The sequence below is a fragment of the Nycticebus coucang genome, chromosome X, assembly GCF_027406575.1.
Source record: "Nycticebus coucang isolate mNycCou1 chromosome X, mNycCou1.pri, whole genome shotgun sequence".
NCBI lineage: Eukaryota > Metazoa > Chordata > Mammalia > Primates > Lorisidae > Nycticebus > Nycticebus coucang.
The window spans coordinates 97,195,341-97,210,426 of NC_069804.1; the positions used below are offsets into that span (position 1 = coordinate 97,195,341).

General features: G+C 36.5%; 1 protein-coding gene across 5 annotated transcripts in view; it reads left to right on the forward strand.

The window, feature by feature from the left end:
* APOOL (apolipoprotein O like) overlaps window positions 1–15,086 on the forward strand; it is a 294,516-nt gene that overhangs the window by 244,988 nt on the left and 34,442 nt on the right. For all 5 annotated transcript variants that reach the window (XM_053580281.1, XM_053580282.1, XM_053580278.1 and 2 more), the window contains exons 3-4: window positions 5,686–5,805; window positions 9,486–9,540. In XM_053580281.1, coding sequence (XP_053436256.1) covers window positions 5,686–5,805; window positions 9,486–9,540 — 175 coding nt within the window. The remainder of the gene's footprint in view (window positions 1–5,685; window positions 5,806–9,485; window positions 9,541–15,086) is intronic.

Sequence of the window (15,086 nt, forward strand, 5' to 3'; positions counted from 1 at the left end):
TAGATAAACCTTTGTCTAACCTAACCAGGAAAAAAAGAGTAAAATCTCTAATTTCATCAATCAGAAATGGCAAAGACGAAATAACAAGATTCCTCAGAAATTCAAGAAATCCTTAATGAATATTACAAGAAACATTATTCTCAGAAATATGAAAATCTGAAGAAAGTTGACCACTACTTTGAAGCACTTCAACTTCTAAGACTTAGCCAGAATTAAGTGGAAATGTTAAAGAGGCCTATATCAAGTTCTAAAATAGCATTAACCATACAAAATCTCCCTAAAATGAAAAGCCCGGGACCAGATGTCATCACGTCAGAATTCTACCAAACCTTTAAAGAGGAACTAGTACCTATATTACTCAATCTGTTCCAAAAGTTAGAAAAAGAAGGAAGACTACCCAACACGTTCTATGTAGCAAACATCACCCTGATCCCCCAACCAGGAAAAGACCCAACAAAAAAAGAAAATTATAGACCAATATCACTAATGAATATAGATGCAAAAATATTCAACAAGATCCTAACACACAGAATCTAGCAACACATCAAACAAATTATACATCATGACCAAGTCGGTTTTATCCCAGGGTCTCAAGGCTGGTTCAATATACATAAATTTGTAAATATAATTCAGCACATAAACAAATTAAAAAACAAAGACCATATTATTCTCTCAATTGATGCAGAAAAAGCTTTTGATAATATCCAGCATCCCTTCATGATCAGACTACTTACGAAAATTGGTATAAAGGAGACATTTCTTAAACTGATAGAAGCCATCTACAGCAAACCTACTGCCATTATCATATTGAATGGAGTTAATTTGAAATCATTTCCACTCAGATCAGGAACTAGACAAGGTTGCCCATTGTCTCCACTGCTCATTAACATTGTAATGGAAGTTTTAGCCATCGCAATTAGGGAAGAAAAGGCGATCAAGGGTATCCATATAGGGTCAGAAGAGATCAGACTTTCGCTCTTCACAGATGATATGATTGTATATCTGGAAAACACCAGGGAGTCTACTACAAAACTCTTAGAAGTGATCAAGGAATACAGCAGCATCTCAAGGCACAAAATCGACATTCATAAATCGGTAGCATTTATACTAAAAATAAAGCTGACAAAACAAGTAAGGACTCTATGCCATTCACAGTAGTGCCAAAGAAGATGAAATATTTGGGAGTTTATCTAACAAAAGATGTGAAAGATCTCTATAAAGAGAACTATGAAACTCTAAGGAAAGACATAGCTGAAAATGTTAACAAATGGAAAAGCATACAATGCTCGTGGCTGGGAAGAATCAACATTGTAAAATGTCCATACTACACAAAGTAATGTACAATTTTAATGCAATCCCTATTAAAGCTCCACTGTCATACTTTAAAGATCTCAAAAAAATAATACTTCATTTTGTATCGAATCAGAAAAAAAACTAGAATAGCCAAGACATTACTCAGAAATAAAAACAAAGCAGGAAGAATCATGCTACCAGACCTCAGACTATACTATATATCAATAGTGATCAAAACAGCATGCTACTGTCACAAAAACAGAGAGTGATGTATGGAACAGAATAGAGAACCAAGAGATGAGCCCAGCTACATACCATTATTTGATTTTTTACAAGCCAAGTAAAAACATTCAGTGGGGAACTGATTCTCTATTTTACAAATGGTACTGGGTGAACTGGCTGGTGACCTGTAGAAGATGGAAATTGGACCCACACCTTTCACCATTAACTAAGATAGGCTTTCACTGGATTAAAGATTTAAACTGAAGATATGAAACTTTAAAAATACTAGAATAAAGTGCAGGGAAAACTCTTGAAGGAATCGGCCTGGGCGAATATTTTATGAGGAGGACCCTCTGGGCAATTGAAGCAGCATCAATAATACACTACTGGGACCTGATCAAACTAAAAAACTTCTGCACAGCCAAGAACACAATAAGTAAAACAAGCAGACAGACCTCAGAATGGGAGAAGATATTCGCAGGTTGTCTCCAACAAAGGTTTAGTAACCAGAATCCACAGAGAACTCAAACATATAAGCAAGAAAAGAACAAGTGATTGCATCTCAGGCTGGGCAAGGGACTTGAGGTGAAACTTCTCTGAAGAAGACAGGTGCTCAGACTACAGACATGAAAAAATGCTCATCATCATTAATCATCAGAGAATTGCAAATGAAAAGTACTTTGAGATATTGTCTAACTCCAGTAAGATTAGCCCATATCACAAAATCCCAAGACCAGAGATGTTGGCGTGGATGTGTAGAAAAGGGAACACTTCTACACAGCTGGTGGGAATGCAAATTAATACATTCCTTTTGTAAAGATGTTTGGAGAACACTTAGAGATCTAAAAATAGACCTGTCATTCAATCCTATAATTCTTCTAGTTATATACCAAGAAGACCAAAAATCACATTATAACAAAGATATTTGTACCAGAATGTTTATTGCAGCCCAATTCATAATTGCTAAGTCATGGAAAAAGCACAAGTTCCCATCGATCCACGAATGGATTAATAAATTGTGGTATATGTACACCATGGAATATTATGCAACCTTAAAGAAAGATGGAGACTTTACCTGTTTCATGTTTACATGGATGGAGGTGGAACATATACTTCTTATTAAAGTATCTCAAGAATGGTAGAAGAAGTATCCAATGTACTCAGCCCTACTATGAAACTATTTTATGGCTTTCATATGAAAGCTATAACCCAATTATAACCTAAGAATATGGGGAAGGGGCAAAGGGATGGGAGGGAGAAGGGATGATATGCGGCGCGAGGGTTATCAGTGGGATCACACCTATGGTGCATCTTTCAAGGGTACATGTGAAGCTTACTAAATGTAGAATATAAATGTCTTAATACAATAACTAAGAAAATGCCAGTGTGGTGAAAATATGTCAAATTGTCTATAAAACCAGTGTATTGTGCCCCATGATCGCATTAATGTACACAGCTATGATTTAATAAAAAAGAAAAAAGAATATAGAGGCTGGGGACATCATGGAAAAACATACAATAAGTGATTTTGTCTACTTTAATACCAATATGTCTACATGCATGTTTCCTTTCATAGGGATAAGGAGACTTACCTACTTGCTATGTACCTACTTTTTATAATACAATGCAACTTCAATATAAAATAGGTATCTCTGACCTCACAGGTTCCACATAGTTTCCAAATTGACAAATTTAAATCTAAGCATTAGACCAGAAAGAGAAACACTAGCTCTTTAATCCTGGTATGGTTAGCAAGGGATTATTTAATGGCAAAAAGAATTTTGTGTCTTACTACTGGAAAAGTATTATTGAACACTATCATATTTTGTTCTTATTTTTTAAAAATGACATAAAGTTGTACATATTTATCTTGTATAGCATGTTTTGAAGTATATGTAGATTATTGAATGAGTAATTCTAGCTAATTGGCATGTGCATTACCACACATAGTTACCATTTTGCGGTAAGAACACTTGATAGCACCCACTGTCCTAGCATTTTTCAAGAATATATTATGACCAAAGTACATTACTTAAACATTAATTTTTAATTCAACTTGTTAGTTTGTTTAGGATATTGCATCCTCATTTATAAGTGACATATGTTTGTAATTTCCCCTTTATAATAATATATTTTCTCCAATTTTAATATCAGGTGTACCCAGATCAAATAAATGATTTTGAAGTATTTCTTCTTTTTCTGTTGTCTATAAGATTTGGCATGATCTGTTTTTCAAAATTATCTTTTACTTTTATTTACAAATATTAGTTGACTATTTTTGAAGCTTAAAAAAAAATAAGTTAACCGATAACTCCATGCTGAATCTCAGAGTCAAAGCATTATATAATAGACATACTCTTATTTGACAATGTGAATGTTACTTTCTTTGCCTTATTATTATTGCTTAATATTTTGATGTAGCAATTGTCTGATTCCTTTTCTGAATGTATTTATGTTTGTTCTTTATGAGGTTTTTGTTTCTAGTCCTTATCTTAAACATTGTCATTGTTATTAAATTTTAAGTCTTTTTAATTTTGTGAAGGCAAAAAAATGGAAACCTAATAAACACGTGTATATGTAAAAATTAGAAATATTAAAAAAGAATATATTATGTTACTACCGAGTCTCAGATTGTTGTTGGTAAAAGATCAAATCCAAACTCACTAGTCATCAAGTTCCCTTGTGTTGATTTGTACACTTGAGTTTTCCGGTTATGTCTTCACCAAACTTCATAGAATGGTGTTACACCCTGGACATAAAAGAAAAATAATGCTTTTTTAATGAAGGAAATAAGACCTTAGCTGGTCAAAATTTTCATCGTTCTTTTATAGTTATATTTATTTCTACTAAATATTATTAGAATAAAAAGCTATTTATTCCGTATGTAAGAGGTATAAATAATAACAATATAATGACAATGATGGATAACCGTGTACTTACCATCTATGTTAAAGGAAAAAAAAACAAATCCCCTGAATCCTCATCCCATTCAAATATAACCACTCTCCTTAGTTTTTGTTATTATTCTCCTCCTTTATTTTATAATTTCACCTTATATATCTGTATTGCTAAGCAACATATTCATTGGTTTTGCATATGTTTGAAGTAATATATTATATATATATATACACACACACATATATATGGAAATATATCCAAATGCAAATTTCTGTATCTTCCCTTTTTGCTTAACATTATATCCCTGAAATTACCCAAATTTTTCCATGTAGCCTTCATTTTTGTATTTTTGCTTAATTTATAATATTTTATTATATGGATTTACTCCAATTTAATTATCCATTTTACTGTTGCTGGACATTTTGATTAGATTGTTTCTAGATTTTTGCAATTAAAGTATTGCTATGAATGTTATTGTACATAGCTCTAGGTGTGCAATAACAGAAATTTCTCTAAATATACCTAGAAGTAGAGACACTGGGTTATACTATATGTGGCATTCCTTAATTTCTTGTCCCTGGGTAGTCTTTATAACCAGTTTACCATATCATCCCTGCATTTAAGATTTTTTTTTTTCTTTTTGAGACAGAGCCTCAAGCTGTCACCCTAGATATAGTGCTGTGGCATCACAGCTCACAGCAACCTCAAACTCTCAGGCTTAAGCAATTCTCTTGCCTCTGCCTCCCAGGTAGCTGGGACTACAGGAGCCTGCCACAACGCCCGGCTATTTTTTGGTTGCAGCTGTCATTGTTGTTTGGTGGGGCCAGGCTGGATTTGAACTTGCCAGCTCAGATGTATGTGGCTGGTGCCTAAGCCACTTGAGCCGCAGGCACCAAGCCTGGTATTTTTTCTTTTAAATGTCATCATCATTTTTATTTTTTTAATTAAATCATAGCTGTGTACATTTCTGTATTTATGGGGTACAATGTGCTGATTTTGTATACAGTTTGGAATGCTTACATCAAACTGGTTAACATAGCCTTTACCTCATTTACTTAATTTTTGTGTTAAGACATTTATACTCTACTCTTAATAAGTGGAGGGAGGGTAATTGGTGGGACCTCACCTATTGTGCATATCGCAAGGGTACATGTCTCATCATTTTTAGCTGTTTTTAGGGAGGAAGGTTGATGAGGTGGCTATTCTGTCATAGTGCTGGAACAGGTAGTCTAGCTATTTTATGTTTGTGACATGAACTGTTTTTGCCTGTAGCTCCCTATATATACCGCACCACCTCTCCTGTGTAAATATGTTGAAGACCAGCCTGGTCGTTTACAAATGGGCTTTGCCTCCATCCGCAATACAACTAGTCATTATGTTGGCTGGTGCAAGGTAAGTCATTTCTGATAGTGCTTTAATATAAGGGGTTTCTCATTAAGTTGTTCCAGTTGCCTACTTATGTGTAACAAACAACCCCAAAACATACTGGTTTAAAACAGCAACTGTTATATAATGTCTTACGATTTTGTAGGTCAGAAATCAGAGCAGAATTCAGATAGGTAATCCTTTTGTTGAGTGTAGTATTGACAGGGATAACTCAGTGTTATTAATCTGGCAATTGGGCTGTTTTAGAGAGTCCAAGACAGCTTAATTCACATCTCTGATACCTTGTGAAGGATGGCCTGAAAGGTGAGATGAGCTCAGATTGCAGATTGCAATACCTACACATGACCTTTCAAGTATGGTGGTGTCAAGTTTGTCAGAAAAATTACACGGGCTGTTTGGAGTTCTTCAAGGCATTGTTACAAGAGACCCTATGTAGAATTTGCCAAGCATCTAAGATGCTCAAGAAAGTTATTTTTATAGTATTCTATTGTTAAATCTCTAAGGCCAGTCCAGTTTTAAAGGGAAGGAAATTAGACACAACTTCTTAGTAGGAATAGCAACAATTTGTGGCCATATTTAACCTATCATAGTAATGCACAGATTGATGTAGCTCAGCCAGCATTTATGTTACGTAGCATGTGCAAAGTGTTGCTCAGCCAGCATTTATGTCACCTAGTATGTACAAAGTGTTGTTCACTTTTTTTGTGAACTTCTGAGATTACTTCTTAATTGTTCCTTGTTTGGCTAAGCAAAATGTTGTTCACTTACTGGGGTTAGTTTATAAGAAAATTCTGATTATAGCTCTTGGTCAAAGTAGAATTTACCTGATTTTAATGCTTAATGATATCCAGCTACAGAGTGGATATCCAGCTGACATAACACTAATGTTTCATTATTATCACATAAACATAGTTGTGTTAACATCAACATCTCCAGTGTCAGATTTTTAGCATTCTGACCTTATAATCACGCAACTTTTCTCCCAATATAGCCTATCTAATTATGAACTTGTGTTCTTTAAGTTTCTAATCCATTCTTTATAAAAAGAAAATTCTAATGAGCTTATGAAAAATATCATTAGGTGAAATAGCAATTCAGTGAACTCTGGTGATTCCAGATGATATTTCACACATCTAATGAATGTATGACGTTGTTTTTGAAAACTTATGCTTATCATACAATTCTAATGGTATTAGTTGTATTATACTATTTAGTAGTTTGATCTCAGAGTGAAAATTTTAAAATAATTATGGTCTTAATCATGCCCCTCAGGCAATAAGCTAACAGCTGGATAATTCAAACCTAAGTTTCCTAAGACCTAATTTTTGGTAGTATTCATTTTTCTTCAATGAGGTAAATTGTTCCTGACAGACATTTAAATTGCTATTGTTTGTAAGACTAAAAGAACATTTTATCTGTTAATATGCTGAAACTAATAGGTTGAAAAAAAAGTATTTTCAAATGAATTTCATCTTCAGTGTAAACAACTTGTCCTCTCTAGCTTTTCCCTAAAAACATAATCTAGTCTTTAAAAATTACGTCTGATTCAAATTACTTTACACATTAAACCTGGAATCATGTAGCTCTAATTCAATTCCTACTCCTACTTCTTATTCTGTTTTGTAATTTAGGTAGCAGTGACCCCTAGTGGTAAAAGTGAATTTCTAAACCCAACTAACGAAAAATTTTCAAAACTTTTTTTTCTTAATGGTTAAATGATTACTAATAAAAGGTCAATAAGTACTATATTTTTTAACCTTGCAGGTGATATTTTCTTTATATGGTATCTAAATAGAAGTATTTTGGTGTCAGGTAGGGTTTATGATAGTTTTTATGGCTTTAAATTAGGATGGACCTCTGGATTTCTTATCACCTTTGAAATATCTAAGACACAAAGTCAAGATGTCTTTACAGCAATAACTTAGTAATTTCTGTCTAATATAATCATTTCTGTTTTCTGTGCCTTGAAAATCTCTTTTGTTCTTTCTTTATTCCGTGATTTCACACCAGCTAGTTTAGAGGAAACCATATGTTTGGATTGTGTTTTCTGGTTCCTTCAATAGAGTACAGCATGATTATGGGTAAATTATTTTGTGACTTCCTTTTTATTCTGATGTAAGTGGAATAATACTTATTACTCAATAAATATTTATAGTACTCTTTTTGCATTAAAATAAATTAGTTAGAAATAACTAACATGGAATATTTGCTTTGAAGCTTTAGTCCTTCCAGTGGGTTAATACAATTTTGATTTGTAGAGAATTTATGTTTCTATTTAAAAACACAATGAATATTAGTCTATATAGGAAAATTTCTATCCTGAGATAAACATACTATTTAGATTTTTCTCTTGTTCTAATAAACACTAAGAAAAAGGGAGACAATGAAGCCTTTTATTAAGGCTTTGTATTCTTTTTATCCTCTCCACAAATGATTATGCTGTTGTATCCCTATTAATCAGATGTTGCTTCTAAGCTGAAATGTACCTACCTACTTGATTTACTTAAACTCCATTCATTCTTCTAAGCTATTATTAAATTAAATGATACATCTTAATATTTTTAAAATACCTTTCATAATGCAAAAACTACCTGAGATATCACCTAACCCCAGTATGATTAGCCAACATTACAAAGTCCCAATGTCGCAGATGCTGGTGCAGATGTGGAGAGAAGGGAACACTTTTATACTGTTGGTGGGACTGCAAACTAATACAACCTCTTTGGAAAGAAGTATGGAGAATCCTCAAAGAACTTAAATTAGATTCTCATTTAGTCCTGCAATCCCACTAGTAGGCATCTACTCAGAAGAAAAAAATATCATTTTATCATAAGGACATTTGCACTAGATTGTTTATCACAGCTCAATTTACAGTCTTCAAGATGTGGAAACAACCTGAATGCCCATCAACTGAATGCCCATCAAAAGATGGTGACTTCACATCTTTTGCATTAACCTGGATGGAGTTGAAACACGTTCTTCTTAGTAAAGTAGCACAAGAATGGAAAACCAAGTATTCAGTGTACTCAATACTAACATGAAGCAGTAACGATCTAATTCACACCCACATAGGAAAAAAAACTCATTTCAATTCAAGTTGGGGGAGGAGCAATGAGAGACATGGAGAAGAGAGGGGGATTTGTGGTGCTCCCACTTAATGGGCACAATGTAAAAGTGTATGGCATGCATTTTGGGTGAAGGACATAAGTACAAATTCAAATATTGTGACTTGGTTGTTTGTATCCTCACATTAACCTTAAAAAGAAAGAGCACACACGTTGATGTGAAAGTAGCACATGAACTTACTAAAACCTCAAGTTTTTCTACCCCTAGATATATTAATACATTTAATATTAGTATTGGTCTCTCAGACATTTTCCTTATGACATGTAAGTAATGAATTACTTGCATTCATAATAAAAATAAAATACCTTTTCTGTCAGCTGCTTTAAAGGCATTTCTTTATCCACGTATATGAGGAAAATGCTAAACAAGTATTATCCATATTGAGTTGAATGAAAGGCAAGAAATGAAGACAAGCTGAGTTAATTTACTCACAGTGAATAAATAAGTCAGCTTTTTAATATAACCTTAGAGATATTGGCTATCATATCTATTTTATCTATTTATGTAATTTATCAACAGCTTTAAAAAATACAGATTATTTTTTTCCCTTTTTTGTGTAGGGTGTTTATGTTTTTGTGAAAAATGGGATAATGGCTACAATGCAATTTGGAAGAGGTAGGTGAGTGGACCATCCATAGTAGGATATGTTCTATTGTATTTTTGTTAGTATTTAAATGTGAGAAAAATAAACGTGATATGTTGCCTATTTTACTTTTACTAATTCAAAGATACTTTGTATAGCAGCTAATTGTTAATAATAGCAAAGTAATGGTATGTCCCATTGGTTTAGCAATTATATGTTAAGGCATTGTGCTAATAACCATTTTATGTAAACTTATCTGATTTAATTTTGTCACAATTCTGTGAGTTGCTGTTATTATAATTATTTCCATTCTACAGCTGAGGAAACAGGTTCAGAAAGGTTAAGTAAGTTACCAATGTCACATACATAATAATTAGCAGTGCCAAAATTCAAACTGAGGTTCATTTTAACTACAAAATCCATATAATATACTCATAAAGCATAAATTAAAAATGTCTTGATTGTTGTTAATTCTTTTAAGTAAGTGCTATTTGCTGTGAAATTGCATGACAGTTTGCTATCAATTGCTAGGAAACATCATGGCAATCATTCAATCTGGAATATTCAAGCTAAAGTTGGAAAACAATATTTTATTCTTTAGCTTATTGGTAGTATTTAGTAGCAGATATAGCTTCCTAATATTCTTGGCAGTTTTAAAAATAAGTATATGTGAGGGACAGAAAGAGTAGCTAAAAATTTAAATGTCTCCATAAAGTTGATGACCTATAGTTGAGTTATCATTATTCAAAACTACGTCTATGGAGGCGGAGCATGATGACAGACGGGACGGTTGTGTAGCCGACCTCTCCCAAGTCATCAGGTGAGAGGAAGAGGGATCTGGACCTTTTCCCTGCGTGAATTATTGGTGTGGACAGGCAGCTGGAGACGCACAGCGAATTGGCAGATTGCTGTATATGAGGTGCAATTTAAAACCATGGACTCTGTTGTAGAGGTTTTCCCTGCTTGGCCATACTGGCTGGTGGGCCCCTCCCTCACGGAGGACAGCAGCCTGCAATTCCTGGCAAAACCCAATTGACGAACATTTATTCCTGAGCCAAGTGTGGCACCCGAAAGGGGAGCCACTCAGAACCACAAGGAGCTTAAGCAACCCCACGGAAAATTGAAGGGAAGGGATCCTGCCTGGGAAACAGACATTTTTAATTATCCAAAATGGCGGACACCTTCCCTCTGAAAAGCAGGAGTGATTAAATAGACCGGACCATTCCTGGTGGAGAATATTGGAGTGGCCTGGCAGTTCAGGCTGTGCGGCGAACTGGCAGGTGGCTGGACTCAAAAGTCCAGATTCAAAAGTGAGACTCTGAGCCACAAAAACTGAGGATAAGGTTTCTGTGCACTGCAGCTGCGAGAGCCGGCAGCAGCTGCGTGTGTCAGCAGCAGCTAAAGCCAGCAGCAGCCAGCACCCTCCCCCACAGCCGGTTGCAGTTGCCAGTTGCAGGAGAATGTGGGAGCAGAGTGGAAAGATTTGTGAAGCGTGAACTCCTGCACTGAGTTGGGAGGTCAGATAGGAGTGCTGTCTGGAACAGAGCAGCTGAGGTTCCACAACAATTAGGTAATAAACTTTTACAGAAACTCCAAAATGGCGATCGGCCAGGTAGGGTGGTCACTGTGTAACAGTATAAACAGTGAATCAGGTATAAGCCTGGGAACCACTAACAGCACAACCTGGTGTCCAGAAAGTGTATTGCATTATAAATATATTCCTACAAAAGTCTATCCCTGCATCATACATATAGATGTATATTTCTACATATATACAAGAATAATATTTTTGTGGTTGGTGCCTTTTCCTTTCTCTTTTGTTTTTTTTTTCCTCACCATTTTCTTGGAGTAGCTATTGTTAATTTTTATTTTATATATATATTTTTTTGATTTTTAATTTTTTCTTCTTTTTTGACATTTTTATGAACACCACTTTTTTTTTTCCTTCTCTCTATCTCTTCTTCCCTCCTTTTGGTTTCTGAGAGTGCTTACATCATATTTTTAGAGGTTTGTTTGTTCATTTTGTTTGTGTTTTTTTTTTTGTTGTTTGTTTGTTTTTTGTAGAGATAAGAGTCTCACTTTGCCTCCCTCGGTAGACTGCCATGATGTGAAAGGACTCACAGCAACCTCCAGCTCTTGGGCTTCCACCATTCTCCTGCCTGAGCCTCCCGAGCAGCTGGGACTATAGGTGCCCGCCATAACGCTTGGCTACATTTTTGTTGCAGTTCGGCCGGGGCTGGGTTTGAACCCACCACCCTTGGTACATGGGGCTGGCACCCTACTCACTGAGCCACATGTTTTTTACCTTTTTTTGTTCCAATTATTTTATGATTATCATTATTTTTATTGTAGTTGTGTTTTGTTGTTGTCGTCTGTATGCCTATGTGTTTCTGATTGTTTATGCATCTATAGGTTTGTGTGTCTGGTAGCTTATTTATCAGTTTATTTGCTCAGTTGGTCTCAATGAGTTTGATGTTTTGACCTGCAATTCTGAGCTCCCAGGACTCCCCTCCACTCTCACTCTGTGGTCTGGAGGCCTGTTCCCCAGGAGTCTAGATTCTTGGGTGATTTCTTGAGGTGTGTGGACAGGGCCTGGACTGCAGCTGGTCAGTGCTGATTCTGTGGCATGGGAGTGAGGACATGACGGTCGGCTGAGAGGGAATCACGCTGGAGCAGCAGTGCTCCAAGGTGCAGAGCAGCAGCCGTTTTTGGCCACAATAAGGCCCACCCCCAGATATCCTGAAGCCACACCCATGTCTCCCTGGAAAACTGCAGGCCAGGCATATTCTCAGATGGCAACCACCACAGAACAGATCTGGAACTTAAAACAGGCCCTGTGAATAAAGGGTTTGCCTCAGGTGATACCAGCTTGGGTGGAGCGTGGAGAATAGAAAACGCACATGCAGAGCCGGAAAATTCCCAGGGTGGGGCCGACACAGAGGACCGCTTTACTGAGCCTAAGACACACCCAGCACTCAGGGGATCATCAGCCTATAGACAAAGGAAAACAGGAGGCTAGAGCTGACAGCTAACTGTGCTGCGAATACAAACCTGCGGGAGTAAAGATAGGGCCTGAGGCACAAGTTCTGGGAACTCAGATCAGCTCCTCTTCTACAGAGGAATTTAGAAGGGACAGAAAAAAACTACCACAAATTTGCTCTGTTCTGCCAGTAGCATCAATCAGGGGCAGGGCTGGAACAGAGTGAACACTGCCCAGCCTTCATCAAGCACCCAAGGTTGTCAGGCCTCACCACCCCCTTCTGGATAGAGGCAGAGAGCAGTGGTCTGGCTGAGCAGATACAGATTTCCTTGTGATCTAGACAGGTGCAAACCTCCAGAGTATCTGCTTGCTGGAGACAACTGGGTCACAGCCGTGAGGGGCTATCAGTGACTGGGTGTGACAGAGGTGCAAGGTGGGGAAGGAGGCATCAAACTTCCCAGACTAATCTACATGCTGGGTGGGTCCTCCAACTTCACGAAGCACCAGAGTAAGTCACATTTGAGTTGTCCCCAGACCCCTGCTTTCCAGTTGCTGGAGACCTTTGAAACTCTCCCACCTGAGACAGGTGCTGACTGAGACAATTGATTTGGACATGTGAACTGAGCCAATCGCCTTAGGAGTATTCAAATGGTGCCATGGGTGTGTGGTTGCGGGAAGGTTTGATTCTCCTTTTCCAATTATTGTTTGTGGGGGCTGGGGCGACTTAATTGCTAGTATTTCTCCACAACTGAGACTTCAACCCAGAGTAACTGTTTCACTAGGGTCAAACAGAGACCAGCTGAAAACAAGACAGAACCACTTAGCCCCACTACACCAAATAGGTCCCCAGTTTCTCAGGCCATAGTACTGTACGGGTCCTCGACAAAGCTCCAGGGGAAATGTCAAATAATGTAAAGTAGTCATCGGACAGATTAAGTGGAAAAACTCTGGTAACATGAATAACCAAAAGAGATCAACCCCCGCCCAAAGGAAAGATATGGCAGATGTAACTGAAGATACCATTCATAAACAGCTGGGCAAGATGTCAGAAATTGAATTCAGAATTTGGATTGCAAACAAGATTAATAGAATGGAGGAAAATTTGGAATTAGAAATTTCGAAGAGCAATTCAAAAGTCAGAATTAGAAATTCGAGGAGAAATTCAAAAGTTGTCTCAAGAATTTAATGAATTTAAAGACAAAACCACCAATGATTTTGATGCACTGAAGCAAGAATTTGGAGCCCTCAAAGATCTGAAAAATACATTAGAATCCCTCAGTAACAGAGTGGAGCAGGCAGAAGAAAGGATTTCTGACATTGAAGACAAAGCGTTTGAATGCTCCCAAAGTCTCAAAGAGGAAGAGAAATGGAGAGCAAAAACAGATCATTCACTCAGAGAGTTCTGGGATAATTTGAAGAAGGCTAATATCCACCTCATTGGAATCCCAGAAAGAGATGAAGTAGCCTAACAAGGCACAAAGGCCCTTCTCCATGAAATTATGAAAGAGATTTTCCAGACATACCAGGAGATTCTGAAATTCAGATAGCAGACAGTTTCAGAACCCCAGCATAACTCAATCCAAATAAGACATCCCCCAGGCATATCATAATTAACTTCACTAGTTTTAATATGAAGAAGAAAATTCTGAGAGCAGCCAGACGCAAGAAATCCTTTACCTACAAAGGGAAGAAGATTAGAATGACTGCAGATCTCTCTGCTGAAACTTTTCAAGCCAGAAGAGGGTAGTCATTGACTTTTAATCTCCTAAAACAAAATAACTTTCAACCCCGGATTCTGTATCAAGCTAAACTGAGTTTCATTTATGATGGACAAATTAAATACTTTAATGACATTCATATGTTGAAGGAATTTGCCATAACCAAACCAGCTCTTCAGGATATTCTCAGACCTATCCACCATAATGACCAGCCCAATCCTCTACCACAAAAGTAAACTCACTCAGAAACTTTTGCTGAAACTCCAACTTCCAAAATGGCGAAAGGATTAAAATGTCCACTGGACTTTCAAAAAACTCGATTCCCAAAATTTTACCAGACTTATCAATATTCTCCATTAATGTGAACGGTTTAAACTGTCCTCTAAAGAGGCACAGGTTAGCTGACTGGATACCAAAACTCAGGCCAGATATTTGGTACATACAAGAGTCACATCTTACCTTAAATGATAAATATAGACTCAGGGTGAAAGGATGGTCATCCATATTTCAGGCAAATGGTAATCAGAAAAAAAGCAGGTGTTGCAATTCTATTTCTATTCATAGCAGACTTTAAACCAACAAAAGCAGGGAAGGCTAAGAATGGTCACTTCATATTTGTTAAGGGTAATACTCAATATGATGAGATTTCAATTATGAATATTTATGCACCCAACCAGAATGTGCCTCAATTTATAAGAGAAACTCTAATGGACATGACCAACTTGATTTCCTCCAGCTCCACAATAGTCAGAGATTTCAACACTCCTTTGGCATTGTTGGATAGATACTCCAATAAGAAGCTGAGCAAAGACATTTTAGATTTAAACCTAACCATCCAACATTTGGATTTAGCAGCCATCTACAGAACATTTCATCCCAA